This window comes from Chrysochloris asiatica, unplaced genomic scaffold (assembly GCF_000296735.1).
Source record: "Chrysochloris asiatica unplaced genomic scaffold, ChrAsi1.0 scaffold00113, whole genome shotgun sequence".
NCBI lineage: Eukaryota > Metazoa > Chordata > Mammalia > Afrosoricida > Chrysochloridae > Chrysochloris > Chrysochloris asiatica.
Window position 1 is genome coordinate 628557 of NW_006408631.1, and position 20284 is coordinate 648840.

Genomic DNA, 20284 nt, shown 5'->3' on the forward strand with positions numbered 1-20284 from the left:
CATTTCAGAGAATGAGTATTTCAGAACACTTAATTGTCCTCATGAGGAACCTGTATGTATATCAAAAAGTAGTCATTTGAACAGATCAAGGTGACATTGAATAGTTTAAAATTAGCATAGGTGTGCACCAGGGGTGTATTCTTTCACCATACTTAATCAGTCTGTATGCTGAGCAAATATTCTGAGAAGCAAATAATGTGGAATCAGAATTGGAAGAAATTCATTAACAACCTGCAATATGTACACATACAATCTTGCTTACTGAAAATGAAGAGGACTTAAAATACTTACGGATGAAGATGAAAGACTACAGCCTTTGGTATGGGTTGCAACCTCAACATAAAGAATACAAAAACCCTCACCACTTCTTCACTGGACCAATAAACAACATCATGATAAATGGAGAAAAAAATTGAAATTGTCCAAGACTTCATTTTGCTTGGACCCATCAACACTCATGGAAGCAGCAGTCAAGAAATCAGACAACGTATTGAATTAGGCAAATCTGCAGCACAAGACCTCTTTAAAATGTTGAAGAGCAAAGATGTCAGTTTGAGGACTAAGGTTGGCTTCAACCAAGCCATGGTATTTTCAGTAGCCTCAAATGCATGTGAAAGTTGGACAATGAAAAAGGAAGACCTCAGAAGAATTGATACATTTGAGTTATGGTATTGGAAAAGTATGTTATAGGTACATGGCCTGCCAGTAGAACAAGCAAATTCTGTGTTGGAAGATGTACAACCAGAATGCTTCTTAGAAGCCAGGTTGGTCAAAATCTTTCTCTCATACTTTGAACATATTATCAGGCTAGACCTGTCTGTGAAGAATTCATCGTTCTTGGTAAAGTGGAAGGTCAGCAATAAAGTGGAAGACATCCAAACAGATGGATTGGCACAATGGCAGCAGCAATGGACTCAAGCGTAGCAGTAATTGTGAGGATGGTATATGGGACAGTATTTCATTCTATTGTACATAGGGTCGCTATGAGTTGGAAACAACTGGACAACAAAGTTTTGCGTTCAAGTTCAAGTTGATATTCTAGGTCAGTGAAGATTTATCTAGTCCCACACTCCTATTCAAAGCCCTTTATTTCATTGCTATTTGATTATAGAGCACATTAGAATAGGTGAGTTTTGAGATTGCTTTCTGGACTGCTGATTGGGAAATTTCTAGTGTCCACATGGCCAAGAAACACAGCCAATAAATTTAGTACTCATTTGTATGTTCTACAAGACAGAGGAAACTAGGTGGTAAGCCTAAAAGCTATTCCTATGCTTTCTATTTTCTCTCAGTCCCCCTTTCATCACATTTCCGTGAGAATCTGTGTCTAGGAAAAATCTGACAAGTGTTGGGCATAGGTTTGTTGTTTGTTGATTGCTTCCTTGTGCCATGGGCAGATGTAAAAGGATGTAGGAAAATAAGTGTGAAATTTATGCTTCTTTTTGAAGTTCAAATTAAATTCTGGCAGAATCTAATCATTTCTGACAGGAGTTTCTAAGACAAAAATGAAGGAAGGACTCATTTGAAGATCATGAAGCCAAGATCTGTTACTCTAGGCATATGCTTCCAAGTGTTCTTTTTCTTGCTCTGCTGGGCATCAAATTGACATTCTGAGCTTCTGCCACTTGGCTAATGGTGATATTATGTCATTTGTTTCCCTTGCAGAGGGTGTCAACGAAGACCTCAAAGTCTGGGGGGAAATGACCTTTCCCAGGATGCCTCCTGCTATGTGTTTTTGTTTTGCTAAGCTCTGCTAACTGAAACACATGACCCTGGGTCTTCAAAGAGTCAGCTAATCATCAGAATCTTCATCATGCATCAACTATTCAGACTGGTTTTGGGGCAAAAAGATCTTTCACGAGCCGGGGATCTCTTCTCCATAGATGACTGTGAGATTGAAGACAGCCTGACAGAAGCTTTGGAGCAAATTAAAATAATTAGCTCATCTTCAGTAAGTAAAATGGTTTTAGACTAGCTCTCTGAGATGATCTATCCTACAGCCAAATGATTGTATATATCCTGGGGGTAAAAAGGATCTTTGCAGAGGGAATGGAAATGACCACTAATATTTTCCTCATTTCACTCTGCTGTGTGGTTTCCTTGGTATCTAGGAGATAATACCAGTGAGGCCATTGACTTAGGGTAGGGGAGATCCAGGCTACCATATGCTCACTCAAGGAGACCAAAACTATGAGCCTTGAAGATCTGAGTAAACTGCATATAGCAGGTTTATCTAAGAGTTCTTTCTATATGCTTGAAATGACATGAAGATGAGAGAGAACAAATCTGAGAAAAAACAGACCTGCCAAGCCACACAACAGTATCAATAAACAAAGCTGGATGTGCAGTGGAGGCTGAATAATGCAAGAAGGCAGAATGAGGCCTCCTGCCATGCAGGTAATATTAGACAAGGGCAACAATCACTCTGCTGCCAGAAGTGACAGTTGCCGAGGGCTTGATAATGCTGCTTCTGCTTACTTCTATACTGTCTCTGTATTTATCTTCTCTTTGTTCCTTTTCTACACCCACACCAACACACATTTAATTCAGTACACCCTTTATTAGACTCTTGTCTATGATCAGATACATTTTAAGCCTCCATCAATTCCCCCATCCCTTTGCTTCTTCTTAATGTCATCACTATTTATTCTAAAAGTATTTCCTAAAGGAGGTGACTGTGAAGTTCCCAGCATGAATTGACATTGACCATTTTGGTCATGTTTGGACTCTCCATGAGATTGGTCACTCTTCAAAGGCCTGGACTTCCAAGACTCCTTTTACATCCTTCCAGCTCAATAGTGCTTGCCAAAGCTTGGCACAAACACCCACTGGACAATGAAAGAGACAGGACTCGAGCCATAAAATACTGAATTAGCAAATGTGTACATATTTCAAAGATAACAGCTCCCTTCCATGTTATAATGAAGAGATATTTAAAAGGCATACTGGCAACCTTTGCAACTTCTTCCTCAAGTCTGTCAGCATGTTCTCTTGCTGACTGCCATTAACATGTCAAGTTTCCCCAGTGACCATGAAATCACCACCCAAACACATTTCTCAAGTAATGTCTTTGACAGCAATTATGTTTCCACATTTTTTCAGAACATTAATCAACATGTTATTGTTGTTGTTAGGTGCCACTGAGTTGGTTCTGACTCAGAGCAACTCTATGTACAACAGAATGAAATGCTGCCCAGTCCTGCCGCAGCCTCACAATCAGTGTAATGCTTCATTCAGTCCATTGTTGCAGGCACTATGTCAGTCCATCTTGTTGAGGGTCTTCTTCTTTTTCGATGACTTTACCAAACATGACATCCTTCTCCAAGGACTGTTTCCTCATGATAACATGTTCACATACAAGAGACAAAGTCTCACCATCCTCGCTTCTAATCTAGGATGACTTAGTGTGATTTAAAACACCAAGTAATCTTGGGCATTTCCACTAGACTGAACTGTTTCCGGAAGCCTCTTGTCATAGTCCTCTGGAGATGAACTGACTAATTATTCCATTGATTTTCTTCTCCTTAACAGAATAAGAGAAGAGTTCTGGTTGTACAGTGGTTAAAGATCTCAGCTGTTAAACAAAGGTCAGCAGTTCAAATTCACCAAAAAGTCCTTGGAAGAAAGATTTGGCAGTCTGCTTCTGTAAAGATTTACAACCTTGGAAACTTATGGGGCAGTTCTACTCTGTCCAATAGAATCACTGTGGTTCAGAATCAACTCACTAGCAGTGGGTTTAGATTTTCGTTTTTGTTTCTTAGTTAATAAAATAAGAAATCACATCTGAATTTCCTAAAACTGACTTCCACTAGAGGTCACTAGTGGTCAGTAATTTCTTTTCTTTGCCATCAGTTGCTTTGTCCCACTGATGTCAAATTCAGATTTTAGCAGTAATGATATACTGTTATTCTCTCTATATATCTTATGTTCCTTGAAGTACTGGTAAATTCTGTTGTATGTGCCCACTGGTTAACCATTAAGGCTGGCAGTTTACTTGTCATCAGGAGCAGTGCCCATCTTCTAACCTTTCTGCTTAGTATCTTACCAAGCCAGCAGATAGGAGAGCCAGGAGTTCAGCTGTCTTCATCTACTGACTTCCATCACGAGTCTTTTGTTCCAGTTCCCTGCCTTTTACCGTGGCGTGGAACACATGGGTGCAGAATACCGTGACTCCTGTGAGAGATGAAGCTCCACAGGATTGGCTTGTTTATCCTCGTCTCACAAGTTTTCTGCCTTTTGCAGAAATGTTGCCACTTTTCTATCACTCATTTTAGAAGAAAATATTTCTGTTTATCTTCTCCAACAGATTTCTGTCTTAAACATGCCCTATTTCAGGTTTTACTCTAAAAAGAAATTTTTTAGAGGATTTCTACAGACAAATACAGAATTTATCTATGCATTTATTTACTTATCCTACTTCCTGCCTGTGTTTTTTGCTTCCATGTCTCCTTCTTTTCCAACCCTTCTGAATTTGTATTTGGATGAACACCACCCTTTTGATATTGAATGGTTGCCCGTTCTAGGGTGTGCCTCACTGGTGATGTTCCTCTTATGGTGGTTGGTGATGGTTATGTGCCGTGGAGTCAGTTCCGATTCATAGCGACCCTATACAGGGATTCCAAGGCTGTAAATATTTACAGGAGCAGAAAGCCTCATCTTTCTCCCATGGAACAGCTGGTAGTATGGAACTGCTGACCTTAAGATTCGCAGCCTGATTCATAACCACTATGATACCAGAGCTTGCTCCTCCTATAAACCTATCTATTGCTTGGCTGAAAATTAAATCAAACTTTAAAAGTAGAACTGTTCCATTCAATCCTTATTATACATATGCACCTATCTGGAATTACATCTTTCTCTATTACTTTAAATGCCAACTCAAGTTTCACTATTTCTGAAACCATTTCAAGTGGTACTAGTTCATAGTGATCATTTCCTCCTAAAAAGACATCGTTGTTCTTTTGCATTATATTCTAATTTTACAGAAAAATCATTTGTTCTTGTAGTCTCAAGTGCAATCTCTACATTAAATAATGAACAAAAACTTTTCATAATCCAGTTGACCGCCGCTCTTAGGTCAGTTTTTCGCACAGTGGAGGTTTGTGTGTGTCTCTGTGATGCTGTCAGCTATGCCACCAGTATTTTAAATACCAGGATGGGCATATTTCAGTGGAGCTTCCACACTAAGATGGACTAGGAAGTAGGAGAGGCTGATCATTTCTGAATGGTTGATCATTGAAAACCTTATGAATAGCAGCTGATCAATATCTGGTATGTTGTTGGTATTAAGTGCTGTCGAATGAATTCCAACTCACAGCAACACAGTATAGGATTTCTGAGGAGAGGCTAGTGAGTTTGAACTGCCCACCATGTGACAAAAACCAACTATGCGGTCCTGTGCTTATCCTAGGGGTCACAAGATGACTCTAATATCTGACATTTGTTCTTGTTGTTGTTAAGTGCTGTGGAGTCGGTTCCAACTCATAACGACCCTGTACAGGGTTTCTGAGACTGTAAATCTTTACGGGAGCAGAAAACCTCATCTTTCTCCCGCAGAACAGCGTAGTTTCGAACTGCTAACCCTGAGGATAGCAGCCACATTCATAACCACTATGCTACCAGAGCACTACCTGACATAGTGCCAGAAAATTCAGGTTGGAAGGCACTCAAAATACAACTGGGGAAAGATTGCTTCCTCATAGTAGAGGTGACCTTAATGATGCAGATAAAGAAAAGCTTTGGGAATCTTCATTTGCTAATGGGCATAACTCAAAATGAGAAGAAATAATTGCAAACATCCATTAATAACCAATACATGTAATATATGAAATATGAATCTAGGAGAACTGGAAGTCATCAAAAATTGAATGGAATTCATATTTTATCTTAGGCATTATCGATATGTTAGGCATTAGTGACCTGAAATAGGCGGCTGGTATTGCCTAGTTACCCTGGAATCTTCCTAATTTATTATTGCCCAGTGTGTGGACCAATTGCTTGGAGAAATTGCTAATATTAGTCAGCTATTCTGTTCCTAAAATTTCTTTTCAGTACCAACATTACAACACTGGTCTACACTTATTCTGTTACTGTTGTTATATGCTATTGAGTCAGTTCACATCATGACCCTGTATAACGTTTCCAAGGAGCGGTTGCTGGCTTTGAACCACTGAACTTTTGATTTGCCATCCAATCCTTATCCTACAATGCCACACATTTAACCTGGAATATGTTAAAATCCTCAATTCAACTTAAAATTTGTAATTAAACTAAAGCAAAGCCACTGACCTCAGTGATTCTGACTCCTAGCAACCTATATGACAGAGAAGTAACCCCATAGGGTTTCCAAGGTTGTAAATCTGTACAGGAGTAGAAAGCCTCATCTTTCTACCCTGGAGCAGCTGGTGGGTTTTAACAAACAATCTTAAAATTTGCAGCCCAATGCTTAGCCCACTGCACTATGAGGGATCCTTAACACTTGTAGTTAGAGGCCTACAAACAAACTTTACTCCCACACATCTGTCTATTTGTCATACTGTGGTAGCTTGTGTGTTCCTGTGATATTGAAAACTGGTCCAATGGTATTTTAAATATCAGCAGGGTCAACATGGTGGGCAGGTCTCAGAGGAGCTTCCAGACTCAGACTTAGAAGAAGGAGAGGCAGACCACTTCTGCATGGTTAGCCACTGAAAATCTTATGAATAGCAGTGCAACATTGCCTCATATCGTGTCAGAAGATGTATCATTAAGGTTGGAAGGCACTCTAGATGCAACTGGGGAAAAGCTGCCTCCTCAAATTAGAGTTGACCTTAAAAATGAAAATAAAGCAAAGTTTCCGAGACCTAAACTCCCTCTTGAAACCTTGTAAGCCAGTAATTTCATGTCTTTATGTCCCCCTCATTTTAGGTAGTCATTGTCTACGTTGCCCATCCCTATCTACCCTGTATACAGAGGAGATAGCATTGATACTTGATGTGAAGACTCCTTCCCTCTCTGTTGGTATTTAGAGTTACTACCGCCATGAGTACAGGTCAGGTTCATCAAATTGTAGCCATTTACCATTGTTTCCTTTATCAAAAATTGATTTTTGTTGTTGTTTTTTTAAAAATCTTCCTCTAGTCGAGTTCTGATTATCAAGCCAACAAGGCTAGGTCAAATGGGTACTATCTACAAGTTTAGGTGCATATTCAGATTTTTTAAAAATATATGTAATTCTGTTCAATATATTAGCTATCACCCCCAGTTTTATAAAATCTGATTGATTAGCAAGCTTCCTATGCCTTCTCTCAAAATCACTTTCAAAGTTATTGAACCTAATTAGATTCCATTCTCCAGTGTGTTCCCCTTTTATACATGAATTTCTTCAAAACATGGAGAGTCACTGGATGGTGCAAATGGCTAACATACTCGGCTGCTAACCAAAAGGTTGGCTGTTTGAATCCAATCAGAGTTGCCTCAGAAGAAAAGTCTTGTGATCTTCCAAATATCAGCCACTGAAAAGTTTATAGAACACAGTTCTACTCTGACCTATGTGGGGATCCCATGAGATGTAGCTGACTTTAGAGCAACTGGGTTTTTGTTTTGTTGGTTTTTAATTCTAAAACATTGCTATAAAATGGTATTTTTCTACTTTGCTTTGAAGATGTGTCTTCTCACTGAAAATTCTCTCCAAGTTCCTAAATGTGTCGTTAAATTTTGGTCTTTTCAATTTAGGTTCTTTCTGGACTACTTTTACATAATAACTATTTTTTCTCCTAATTTGGCTTTCCTTACTGACTACTTCAAGTGAGATTGTCTCCTTGTTCAATCATACTCTCTCCACCCTCCCAATTTCCAATTTCACCTTGTCCATGAAGGCCACTCATTCAAGAAAACTGAAATATGGTTGAAGGTTGGTCTAGTCATCTTCCAGTTTAAACAGATTTTTATTGTTACCTTATGAAACAGGTTGTTGTTGTTGGTGGTGTTGCTAAGTGCCATTGAGTTGGTTCCAACTCATAGCAATCCTGTATAGGGTTTCTGAAGAGCATCTGTGTGAGTTTGAACCTCCAATGTTGTGGTTAAAACCAACTTTGTGGTTCAGTGCTTTATCCCACAGTGCCACACCAGACATAAAAAAAAAAAAAATCATCTAATTTAAGAAATTGTATACAATTAAAATCCCCTGCATGTGTCTCTTTCCTTTCCCTCTAAGTTAGTGATCCAAGTATGGTTTTATTTCCTTGGATATATGCATAGCTCAAAAATCACCGAGAACCTCACATTTCATATTTTTTAACTATGTAATTGTTGTTGTTGTTTTTAAGTGCTGTCAAGTCGGTTCTGACCCAGAGCAACCCTGTATATGGTTTCTGAGGAGCGGCTGGCAGATTTGAACTACTGAACTTGCAGTTAAAACTAACCTTGCAGTCCAGCATATTATCCTGTAGTGCCACACCAGGACTCCAAAACCTATGTAAATAGCATGGTAAAACTCAACATGCAGGAAGTTTCAATTGTATCCAATTTCTTAATTAGATGATTTTGTGTGCCTATCATGTTTCATTAGTTTAAAAATTTAAAGTAAATTGAAAAGTGGACATTTGGACATGGGTGACCCTCATGTGCAAAGTTATGTTACAAGTGGAAAGAGAGGATGACAGAACAAGTTTCATATGCATGTTGGACAATAAATAAGGAAGACTGTAGAAAAATTTGTGCATTTGAATTATAGTACTGGAGAAGACTATTGAAGGTACTATGGACTGCCAGAAGAACAGAAAATCTTTCTTGGAAGAATTACAGTCTGAATATTCCTTAGAAGTGAGGATGGCTAGATTTTCTCTTCTGAGGAGCTCTGGTAGCATAGTGGTTACAAATTGGGCTCCTAATCTCAAGATCAACATTTGGAAACTACCAGTGGAAACTTTCCATAGGAAAAAGATGAGGCTTTCTGCTCCCAGAAAAAGATTAACAGCCTCGGAAACCCTATGCAGGGTCACTCTGAGTCAGAACCAACTCCATGACACATAACCACCACCTCGTATAGTTAGGAGGGACCAGTTCCTGGAGAAGGACATCATGCTTGGTAAAGTGGAGTATGAACAAAAAAAGAGGAAAACTCCCAACAATGACAAAGAGCTCAAAAATAACAATTGTGAGGATGACATAGGACTGGGCATTGTTTCATTTTGTGATGCATAAGGTTGTTATGAGTCAGAACTGACTAGACAAAACCTAACAACAATACAACTATATGCATAGTTAAAAAATCATTGAGACCCTCACATTTCATGTTTTTATACTAAATAAATAGTATGGTAAGATTCAGCATTATATTTTTTAGATTTATCCATGTTGGTACAGGGTAGTTTCAATTCATTTATTTTCATTGGGATGGAACATTTGATTACATGAATATATCACCATTTATGTATCCTTTCTTTTTTTGATGGACATTAGCTGTTTAAACAGTGTTGACAGGAGCATTTTTTAATTAGCAATTTTGACAAATGTGCTTCTATTCCTGGGGTACACAACTAGAAATGAAACAACTGCTTTTGTGTAATTTGAACTTTGTGACATGACACCAATTAGTCTCCAGTATAGTAATAGCAACTTCTACCCCCATCAGCTATGTCATACCAGTACTAATTGTTTTACATCCTCACCAGTGCTTGGATTTTAGCAGATTTTTAAAGTTTTTAAAATCCAAATGAACCAGTATCTCCTATTTAAATTTGCCCCTGACTTATTACTAGTGAGGTTGACTCTTTTGCATTTACAAGGAGGCTACACAAAGTTCAAGGTTAGAGGGCAGACACATGTTAACTACACATTTTAGCTTAGGTGACAGGGAAGGTAGTATAAAATAAGAGGGAAGCTAGCAAAAAACAAAATAAAAAACTCATGGAAAATGAAGTTCAAAGATAATGGAAATTTCCACAAACTTTTTGAAGCCCTCTCATTTTTATTTACTATTTGCCATTTGGGTTTCCTCTTTAGTAAAGTGCCAATTTCAGCTCTGGCGCTTTCTGCTCCTGCAAGATTTAAAGCTTTGGAAACCCTATACAGAGTTGCAACTGTATACCTGGTCACTATGAGTCAGAATTTACTCAATGACATTTAACAATAACAAATGACATGGAAGTTTAAAATATTTTTATATGAATTTAAAGGATTTAAAAATATATTCTAATATAAATGCTTTGCCATTTATGTGTCTTGCACATCTCTTATTCCTTTTTATAGTTTATGTTTTACTTTATACTAAGTCTCCATATCTGGGAGGACAAACTTCTTTTAAATTGTTTCGGCTTGTTATTCGTCTTTAAAATTTTTATATTAAGCTTATCAAGTTTCATGAATAATTCTGTCAGTACCCTAATTGAAATTTTATTGCATCTATAAATTAATTTGAAGAAAATTAACATCTTTATGATATTGTCTTCTTATCGTTAGACATTGTCTGTCTATCCATTTATTTTGATCTTCTTAAATATCCTTCCATTTTATTTCATAATTACTTTTCTTAAAGATCTTAAGAATCATACATCTTTTGTCAAAAGTATTAATGTTTTATTTTTAGCTTAGATCATATATGACATCTTGTAAAAAATTATATATTCAACTATTTTAGGTGATTATAAAAATTATTGCCTAGTGATCTTATGTCTCTTACTAAGTCTACTAATTTATCTATAAATCTTTCTATTTTATCAATAAATACTTATTTGGTGTCTACTATATCCTAGACACGGTATTTGTTGTTAAGTACCATCAAGTCAGTTCCAACTCATAGTGACCCTGTGATTTGAAATGCTGCCATGTGGTTCTCAGTCCAGTGCTGAACCTATAGTGCTACACCGGGAGTCCTGTGATAGATTCTGAAAGTGCAAGAGACACAAGTCTCTGCTATCATCTATTTTAGTAGTAACACAGAAAACAAGACACATAAGGAAAACATGACATAAGTCAAAAAGTATTGCTACTGGGGGTCCATTTCATATATGCACAAGTTCATTCCAAACAAAGCATATTAAATATGTTTCTGTGATAAGTAGATTGCTGCAGACAAATCTCTGAGCAGTAATATACTTTCAGAAGAAAGGATACTTTTTTGTGTAATGGACAAAAGCAATTTTGAGGTCAGTGTTAGCATCAAATTTTTAGCAAAACTCAACTTTTGCAGCATTGCAACAAACTTATCAGAATGCTTCCTTACAATAAACAAGAGTTTTTAGGTGGATCAACAATTTTAAGGAACATTGGCATGACCTCAAAGATGAGCCAAGAGAGGGAAGACCATCAACCTTGATACATGAGGAAACTATGACTCAAGTGCAGAAACTAGTAGAAGAAGACCATACAATTATCATTGATGTGATAGCTATGGAAGTCAGAATCTCATATCGTTTCACAGTTTGACATGATCAGTTTCAAGCAAATATCTTGATCTCAGCAAGCTTTCAGCTCTATAAGTGCCAAAAGTGTTACACAAAAATCAGTTAGCTCAAAGAGCTGATCTTTCCATCAGTCATTTAAGTAAAATCAACCTAATGAACATGTTTTTATGGAATGAAACCTAACTGCAGATGAATTTTGGGTGAGGTGGCATAGAAGGCACTCACTCATCTATGCCAAGAAATTTGGAATACAACTATCTGGCCAACTGATTAGAAGAAATCCATATTTGTGCCTATTCCAAAGAGAGGTGACCTAATGGAATGCATAAATCATTGGACAATCTCTTTTATATCCCATGCGAGTAAAGTTTACTAAAAGGAATACAGAAATGGCTGTAAGCATACATTGACAGAGAACTTCCAGAGGTTCAAGCTGGATTCAGAAGAGGTCATGGAACGAGGGATATCATTGCTGATGTCCAATGGATATTTTGGACATATTGTCCAGATGAAACAGTCGCTGGGAAGGATGTCATGTTGGGTAAGGTGGAGGGTCAGAGAAAAAGAGGAAGACCCCTAACGAGATGGATTGGCCAGGTGGCATCATTGATGGACTCAAGTGTGGCAGCGCTAGTGAGGTTGGCCCAGAATCGGACATTGTTTCGTTCTGCTGTGCATAGGGTCGCTATGAGTCGGTTCTGACTCGATGACACCTGACAACAACAACAATGGATATTGGCTGAAAGCAGAGAATATCAGAGAGATGTTTACCTGTGCTTTATTGACTACGCAAAGGCTTTCGATTGTGTGGATCATAACAAGCTTTAGACAAGATTGCGAGGTATGAATATTCCTGAACACTTAATTGTGCTCATGAGGAATCTGTACATAAACCAAGAAGCAGTTGTTCAAACAGAACTTGGGAACATTAAATGGTTTAAAATTAAGAAAGTTGTCTGACAAGGTTGTATTCTTTCACCATACTTATACAACCTGTATACTGAGCAAATAATCCAACAAACTGGGTTATATGAAGAAAAACGTGTCATCAGGATTTGAAGAAGACTCATTAACAACCTGTGATATGCAGATGATACAACCTTGCTTGCTGAAAGTAAAGAAGACTTAAAATATTTACTGGTGAAGATCAAAGGGCACAGCCTTCAGTATGAATTGCGTTTCAATGTAAAGAAAATGAATCCTCACCAATAAGCATCATTCTTATCAACAGAGAAAAGATTGAAGTTTTCAAGGACTTCATTCTTCTTGGATCAACTGTCAACACTCATGGAAGCAGTAGTCAAGAAATCAAATGATGTATTGCATTAGGCAAATCTGCTGCAAAAGACCTTTTTAAAGTGTTGAAGAGCAAAGACCTCAGCTTGAAGACTAAGGTGCACTGACCCTAGCCATGGTATTTTCATTAATTTCATATGCATGAGAAAGCTGGACAATGAATAAGGAAGACCATAGAAGAATTGATGCATTTGAGTTATGGTTTGAAGGAGAATATTGAAAGTTCCAAGGCTACCAAAAGAACCAACAGATCTGTGTTGGAAGAAGTACAGCCAGAGTGCTCCTTGGAGGCCAGGATGGCCAAACTTTGTTTCTCCTACTTCGGACATATTGTCAGGAGGAAGCAGTCATTGGAGAAGGATATCATATTTGATAAGGTGGAGGGTCAGAGAAAAAGAGGAAGACCCCAGCAAGATGGATTGGCAAAGTAGCATCATTAATGGGCTCAAGCATGGCAATAATGGTGAGGTTGGCCCAGGATCGGGCAGTATTTCGTTCTGCTGTGCATAAGGTCGCTATGAGTCGGTACTGACTCGATGGCACCCAACAACAATAACAATATGATCCTCAGGGCAATGTCCAATCAAAACACTGGCTTCCAAGAGGATCTTCTGGGCCAGATAAATTCAAGCAGTCAGGTTGACTCAGAAGGTTATAGTAAGTATTCTTGGGATGTCAAAAGGATGATCTTTGTAGATTTCCTCAAAGGACACAGGATGATCATGGGGACTTATAATGAAGAATTTCAAGGGAATTGAAAACTGCATTGGTGAGAAAAAAACCAGGAAAGTCACACTGAGAAAATTTTTCCATCACAAAAGTAGAACTGAGTATTCTTCAAGGGTAGCAAGGGCTGTCCCCAAGGCATTTTATTGGGAATATTCACAACTACCTTACAGCTCTGATCTTGCCCCTTTATAGTTCTTTTAGTTCCCCAAACTTGAAGAACAATTAAAAGAACAAGATTCAAATCTGTCGAAGATGCCAAAACTACCATTTTGATGTGGTGTAAATTGAAGAGTGCAAAATTATTTGGGAAAGAGTTGTTGTTGTTGTAAAGTTCTGTCGAGTCGATTCCAACTCAGAGCAATACTGTGTAAGGTTTCAGAAGAACAGCTAGTGGTTTTGAACTGCTGACCTTTTTGTTCAAACCAACCTCTCGTTCTAGTGATTATGCTAAAGTTTCCCACAAGGAGAAGCATTGGTGGTGGTTAAGTGCCATAGAGTTGGTTCTGACTCATAGCGATCCCATATAGTGCTTCTGAGGAGTAGCTAGTGACTTTGAACTGTCAACCTTTCGATTAAAGCAGACCTTGGGGTCCAGTGCTTATCTTACAATGCCACACCAGGACTCCAAGGGGAAGGGCTGAAGAGATGTAAACACTTCCTTCAGAAGTGTATAGCTCTATATGAAGGATGTGTCAAGAAGTGATAGCTTCACATTTTTATTGTTGTTAAGGGCCATCAAATGGGTTTCAACTCATAAAGACACTATATAGGGTTTCCAAGGAGTGACTGGTGAGCTTGAATGACTGACCCTATGGCTCAAACCAACTATGATTTTGCAGCAAAACTTTTTCATTTGCCCTGAAATACAGTGCAAGGGGGCTTCACAAAGTTCATGGAAAAATTGAATGAAAAAATAATGGTATTTCCCCACAAGCTTTTTGAACCCCCTCATAAATTAACTGATAAGTAAATGTTATGAAGAAAAATAAGGTAGGTGAGGAGGATAGAGTTTGAAGGTTGGAAAGGGCAGGGTGGTTGCAAGCTTTAATTTTTAAATAGCAGACAAGATAGGCCACAGTGAGAATTTGATATTGATGGGGTAAGGAAGCATAGTGCCTATGATACTTGGAAGAAAAGCATTCCAAGCAGAGGGGATGGGGAGGGAAGCAAGTACAGAATTCCTGATGTAGGTGGCTGTCTGGAGTGCCAGAGTGGATGAAGTAGACCAGAGTGGATGAAGTAGAAGGAGAAAGTGGGAAAGATCGTGCGAGATGGGGGTGGGATCATGTAGGAGCTTGAGGAGCCATTGGAGAGTTCTGAGTGAGAAAGGAACATATTATAACTTAACTTTTCCTGTTTTAGAAATAGTCTGTAGAAAGTCAGAAGTAGAGAGGGCAACTAAGAGTGTACTGTAATAAACCAGATAAACAAAAACAGAAAATCTGACCTGCATTGGTTGGCTGTTGGTTGTTATGTTCCATGGCATAGGTTCTGACTCATAGCAACCCTGCATAGGGTTTACGAGGCTGTAAATCCTTAACGGGAGCAGAAAGCCTCATCTTTTGCTTGCAGAACAGCTGGTAGTTTCGAACTGCTGACCATGAGATTAGCAGCCCAATTCGTAACCACTACACTACCAGAAGTGCCATTGAGTTGGCACCCACTCATAGCAAACCTGTGTACAACAGAACAAAACACTGCCCAATCCTGCACCATTCCTATGTTTGAGCCCATTTTTTGCAGCCACTGTGTCAATACATCTTGTTGAAGGTTTTCATCTTTTTTACTGACCCTCTATTTTACTAAGCATTGTGTCGTTTCTCTTGATAAAATGTCCAAAGTACATGAGATGAATCTCATCATCTTAACTTCTAAGGAGCATTCTGGCTGGACTTCTTCCAAAATAGATTTGTTTTTTTGGTAGTCCATGGCACTTTCAATTTTTGGTCAACACCATAATTCCAATGCATTCATTCTTCCCTGTTTACCTTATTCATTGCCCAGTTTTCACATGCATATGAGGTAATTTAAAATTGCACCTTAGTTCACAAAGTAGTATTTTCACTCTTTAAAGTGAACTTTTTAAAAGACTTTAAAGACTTTAAAGAGGTCTCTTGCAATATGTATGAAAGACAGATTCTACCCTGACACACACTTTTCCTGATTTTAAACTACTCAGAATACTCTAGTTCTGTTCAAATGACTGCCTTTTGGGTCTTTGTACAGATTCCTCATGAGCACAATTAAGTGTCTGGAACTCCCACTCTTCCCAATGTTATCCATAGTTAGTTATGATCACAGAGTTCAATGTCTTTTCATAATCAGTAAAAAACCAAGTAAACATCTTTCTTGTATTCTCTACTTTCAGCCAAGATCCAGCTGACCTCAGCAGTAATAGCCCTTGTTCCATATCCACTTCTGAATCTAGTTTAAATTTCTGGCAGATCCCTGTCTGTACTGCTATAATTGTTTTCCAACTATCTTCAGCAAAATTTTATTTGCATGTGGTTTTAGTTATATTGTTCAATAATTTCCACATTCTGTAGGGTCACATGTCTTTGGAATAGATCTTTTCCAATTGGTGGGTCAGGCAGCTGTCTTCCAAGATTTTTGACATAGATGAGTGAGTGCTTCCAATGCTGCCTCAGTTTGTTGAAACATTCCAGTTGGTATTCCATTGTTTCCCAGAGTCTTGTTTGGTTTGGTTTGGTTTTGCCAATGTCTTCAGTACAACTTGGATCTCTTCTTTCAATATTATCAGTGTTTGATCATATACAACCTCTTTAAATGGTTACATGACAATCAATTCTAATTGGTACCATCACACTGTGTATTCCTTCCATCTTACGTTAATACTGCCTGTGTCATTCAATACTTTGCCCATAGAATACTTCAATATTGCAAGTTGAAGCTTCTGTATATTCTTCAATTCTTTCAGCTTGAGTAATACTGAACATGTTCTTCCCGTTTGGTTTTCTAACTCCTGGCCTTTGCATATATCATTATATTTTACTTTGTCTTCTTGAGATGTTTTTTGAAATTTTCTGTTTAGCTCCTTTGTTTCATCATTTTTTCCATTCACTGTAAGCTTCTCTACATTCAAGAGTAAATTTCAGAGTCTCTCTGACATCCATTTTTTTTTATCTTTTATTTCCTGTCTTTTTAATGACCTTTTGCTTTCTTCATGTATAATGTTCTTGATATTATCCCACAGCTAGTCTGGACTTCATTAGTATTCAGTGTGTAAACTCTGTTCTTGAGATTTCTAAATTCAAATGGGATGTGCTCAAGGTCATATTTTCGTTCTTGTGAACTTGTTTAAATTTTCTTCATCTACAACTTAAACCCTATACAGGGTCGCTATGGGTCGGAACCGACTTGATGGCACATAACAACAACAACAACAACAACAACAACAACAACTTAAACTTGCATATGAGAAATTGATGGTCTTTTCCACAATTGGGCCCTGACCTTTTTTTGACTAAGGATATTGAACTTCTCGATCATTTCCACAGATGCAATCTGTTGTAATTGTTGTTTATACTTTTGAAAAACAATATTTACAGTGACTAAAGTCATTGGTTTTGCAAAATTCTAGCATACATTTTTTATTTCTATCATCAAAAACATATTTTTCAATTACTGAACTTTTCTCTTTCGTTCCAACTTTGAATTCTTGTCACCAGTAATTATCAATGAATCTTGATAGTATGTTTGATTCATTTCAAACTGAAGAAGTTGGTAGAAAATTTTCAATTTCATCATCACTGGCTTTAGTGGTTGGTACATAAATTTGAGTAATAGTCTTATTAACTGGTCTTCCTTATAGGCATATGGGTATTATCCTATCACAGACAACATTGCACTCCAGATAAACCTTGAAATGTTCTTTTTGAAGACGAATGTGAACTCATCCCTCTTGAATTTGTCATTCCCAGCATAGTAAACCTATGACTGTCTGTTTTAAACTGGCCAAATCCAGTACATTTCAGCTCACTAATGCCTAGTATGAAGTCCTGATGTGACACTATGAGTTAATGCGCTCGACTGCAAAGTTGGTTTAAACTGCAGGGACAGTGATTCAAAGCTCATCAGTTGCTCATTGGAAACCCTATACAGGATTGCTATGGGTTGGAATCAACTCAATAGCACTTAAAAACAAAAACAATGCCTAGGATATTGATCTTTATGTGTTCCATTTCACTTTTGATTACTTTCTGTTTTCCTAGATTCACACTTAGTATATTCCACATTCTGATTATTAATGGATGTTTGCAACTGTTTCTTCTCATGTTGAGTCATGCCTCATCAGCAAATGAAGGCCCTGGAAGTTTTGCTCCATCCACATTATTAAGGTTAACTCTGCTTTGAGGAGGCAGCTCTTCCCCCATTGTGCTCTCTTCTAATCTGAGCAACTCAACTTTCAGCACTATATCAGACAATGTTTTGCTGCTATTCGTAAGGTTTTCAGTGGCTAATCTCTGAGCATTGGCTGGCAGTGTCCTTATTCCTGGTCTGTCTATAGAGCAATGGAATGTGAAAAGTGTTCAGAATCTGGATATATTTTGTAGATGGGATCAATGAAATTTACTGATGTATGTATGGCATTTTAAAATGATAATAATAATAAAAGGACTTGATAATTTGTGTCCTGAAAATATAGAAGGAAATAGTCATCATTAAGTAAGATGAGGATGAATGAGGGAGCAGAAAACTTCTTGGAATCAAGCAGAAAGAAATCAAGAGTTCTACATTGGATTTGTAAAGTTTGAGCTCTCTATTAGATATTTGAATGGAGATGTTATATATATACTTGGGTGTATTTGTCTGGAATTCAGGAGTGAAGTCTGGACTGGACGTTATAATTTTGAAACTCATCAGCTTTGTGGTTGAATGAAATCACCAAGGAAATTGAGTGTAGAGAAACAATTAAGAATTGCAAAGATTGATCCCTGGGCCTGCCTGTGCTCAGAAGCAAAGGAAATGATAATATAGGTATATAAATAATATGTTGTTGTTGTATGCTTTCAAGTCAGTTCTGACTCATATAAACCCTGGATAGGGTTTCCAAGACTGTAAATCTTTATGGGATTAGAAAGCCTTATCTTTCTCCTATAGAGCAACTGGTGGATTTGAACCAATGACCCTGTGGTTAACAGACCACACATAACCAACTATGCCATCAGGGCTCATAAATAGTATTTAGAGAGATAATGATAATTTAGAATGATGCCAAAGAGTTAGTGAAGTAGGGAGAAGTCAGAAGAGCACAATGTCCTGAAAGTCATGTGAAGAAACTATTTCAAGTAGGACACAGTGATGTCAAAATAGGTTAAGTGAAATGAGGACTGAGAATTGACCATAAAATTCAGACACTTGAAGGTTATTGTGATTTGTATGAAGTTATGGTATGAGTGGGCATGAAAGTCTCGCTGGAGCTGGAACTGCAGAAAGGGAACAGTGACAGCTCTGAGCATTTTCCTATAGATAGAAACAGAGAAATATAGAAGATGGGGTGTAGGGGGATGAAGGAATCAAGGAAACTTTATGTTTTTAAATAGGATAACGTATTCCTTTGAATTTTTATGTACAAAACCACCATCTCTAAATAATGACAGCTTTGTTTCTTCTTTTTCAATCTTTATACCTTTTATTTGATTTCTATGTCTCACTATTCTGGCTAGCACCTCAGAACAATTTGAATAGAATTGGAGATAGCAGTAGATATATTTTTCTCATTGTTTAAAGAGAGTTTTCTGGTTTTTCCTTATAAGTATAATGTTAGCTCCGAGCTTTAATTAGTACCCTTTATCAGATTAAAAGCATTCTCCTTTATTTCTGTTTTTCTTAGAACTTGAATTTTATCAACTGCTTTTTCTTTTCTCTTGAGATAATCATGTTTTCCCCTTAAATCTGTTAATATACGGAAGTACAGCAATAGTTTTCTAATATAAAACCATTATTACTTTCTGGTGATAAAGTGAATTTGTCATTTATTTTAAGACCTTTCTTTATTTGGATTGCTATTTTTAAGTAGTTATTGGAACTATGTTCATATAAATGAGATTGGCCCATAATTGTCTTTCCTTGCAGTCTTCCCCTGGTTTTGACATGAAGATTATACACACCAGTCCATAAAATGACTTGGAAAATGTTTCCACATTTTCTAGTCTTTATAAGAATTTTATAGATTATGATGATCTATTTAATGCAGATTTGATAGAAAACTATAAGACCATTTGGGCACCATGAGCTTTATTTATGCTCTCATTCAAAAAACTTTTTGTCTATTGAATATCTCGATAGGATTTTTTTTTTTAATTAATTTTTTTTTAATTTTTATTATTTTCCACTTTGTATTTTCTGGTTTTATTCTGCTATCTCTTTTGAACTGTTGTTTGTATGGCTAGATTACTGAGTTTTAACTTTTTACTTTCTAATCTGAACATTTAAAATCAGAATTTCTTTCTATGTGCTATTTCACTTCATGCTATAAACTTGAGGTATGGCATATCCATTATGAGTTCTAAGTACTTTCTTATTTTTACTATGATTTTGCTGTTGACCCATATTTAATTTTCTTTAAGGTTACCCTATTTTCTATTACTTTTTTCCTCCATTCAAAACAGGCTATTTCATCCTGCAATCTACTTGACCTCCTCACCACCTGCATCTGTGTTCCTATGTTTTTACCTTCTTTCACATTGTAATTGTTTTGATCATAGACTGACCTCCCAGATTCTCTGAATTCATTCTTATAGTTTTGTTCTGTTCTGGACTCTCCCATCTGTTGATTTGAGTTCCAGGTGGTGCTGCCACATATGTCAATCTCTGGTTGTTGTCTGTTTTTGTTGGTTTTCAGTCCAAAGAAC

General features: G+C 37.3%; 1 protein-coding gene across 2 annotated transcripts in view; it reads left to right on the forward strand.

Moving 5' to 3' along the window:
* The first annotated feature begins 1756 nt into the window (after positions 1–1756).
* Positions 1757–20284, forward strand: part of VEPH1 (ventricular zone expressed PH domain-containing 1) — a 373634-nt gene continuing 355106 nt past the window's right edge. Inside the window, exon 1 of one of the 2 annotated variants that reach the window (XM_006867941.1) lies at positions 1757–1951. In XM_006867941.1, the coding sequence (XP_006868003.1) occupies positions 1814–1951 (138 nt within the window). In that variant the 5' untranslated portion in view covers positions 1757–1813. The remainder of the gene's footprint in view (positions 1952–20284) is intronic. The other variant, XM_006867940.1, reaches the window with a different exon arrangement.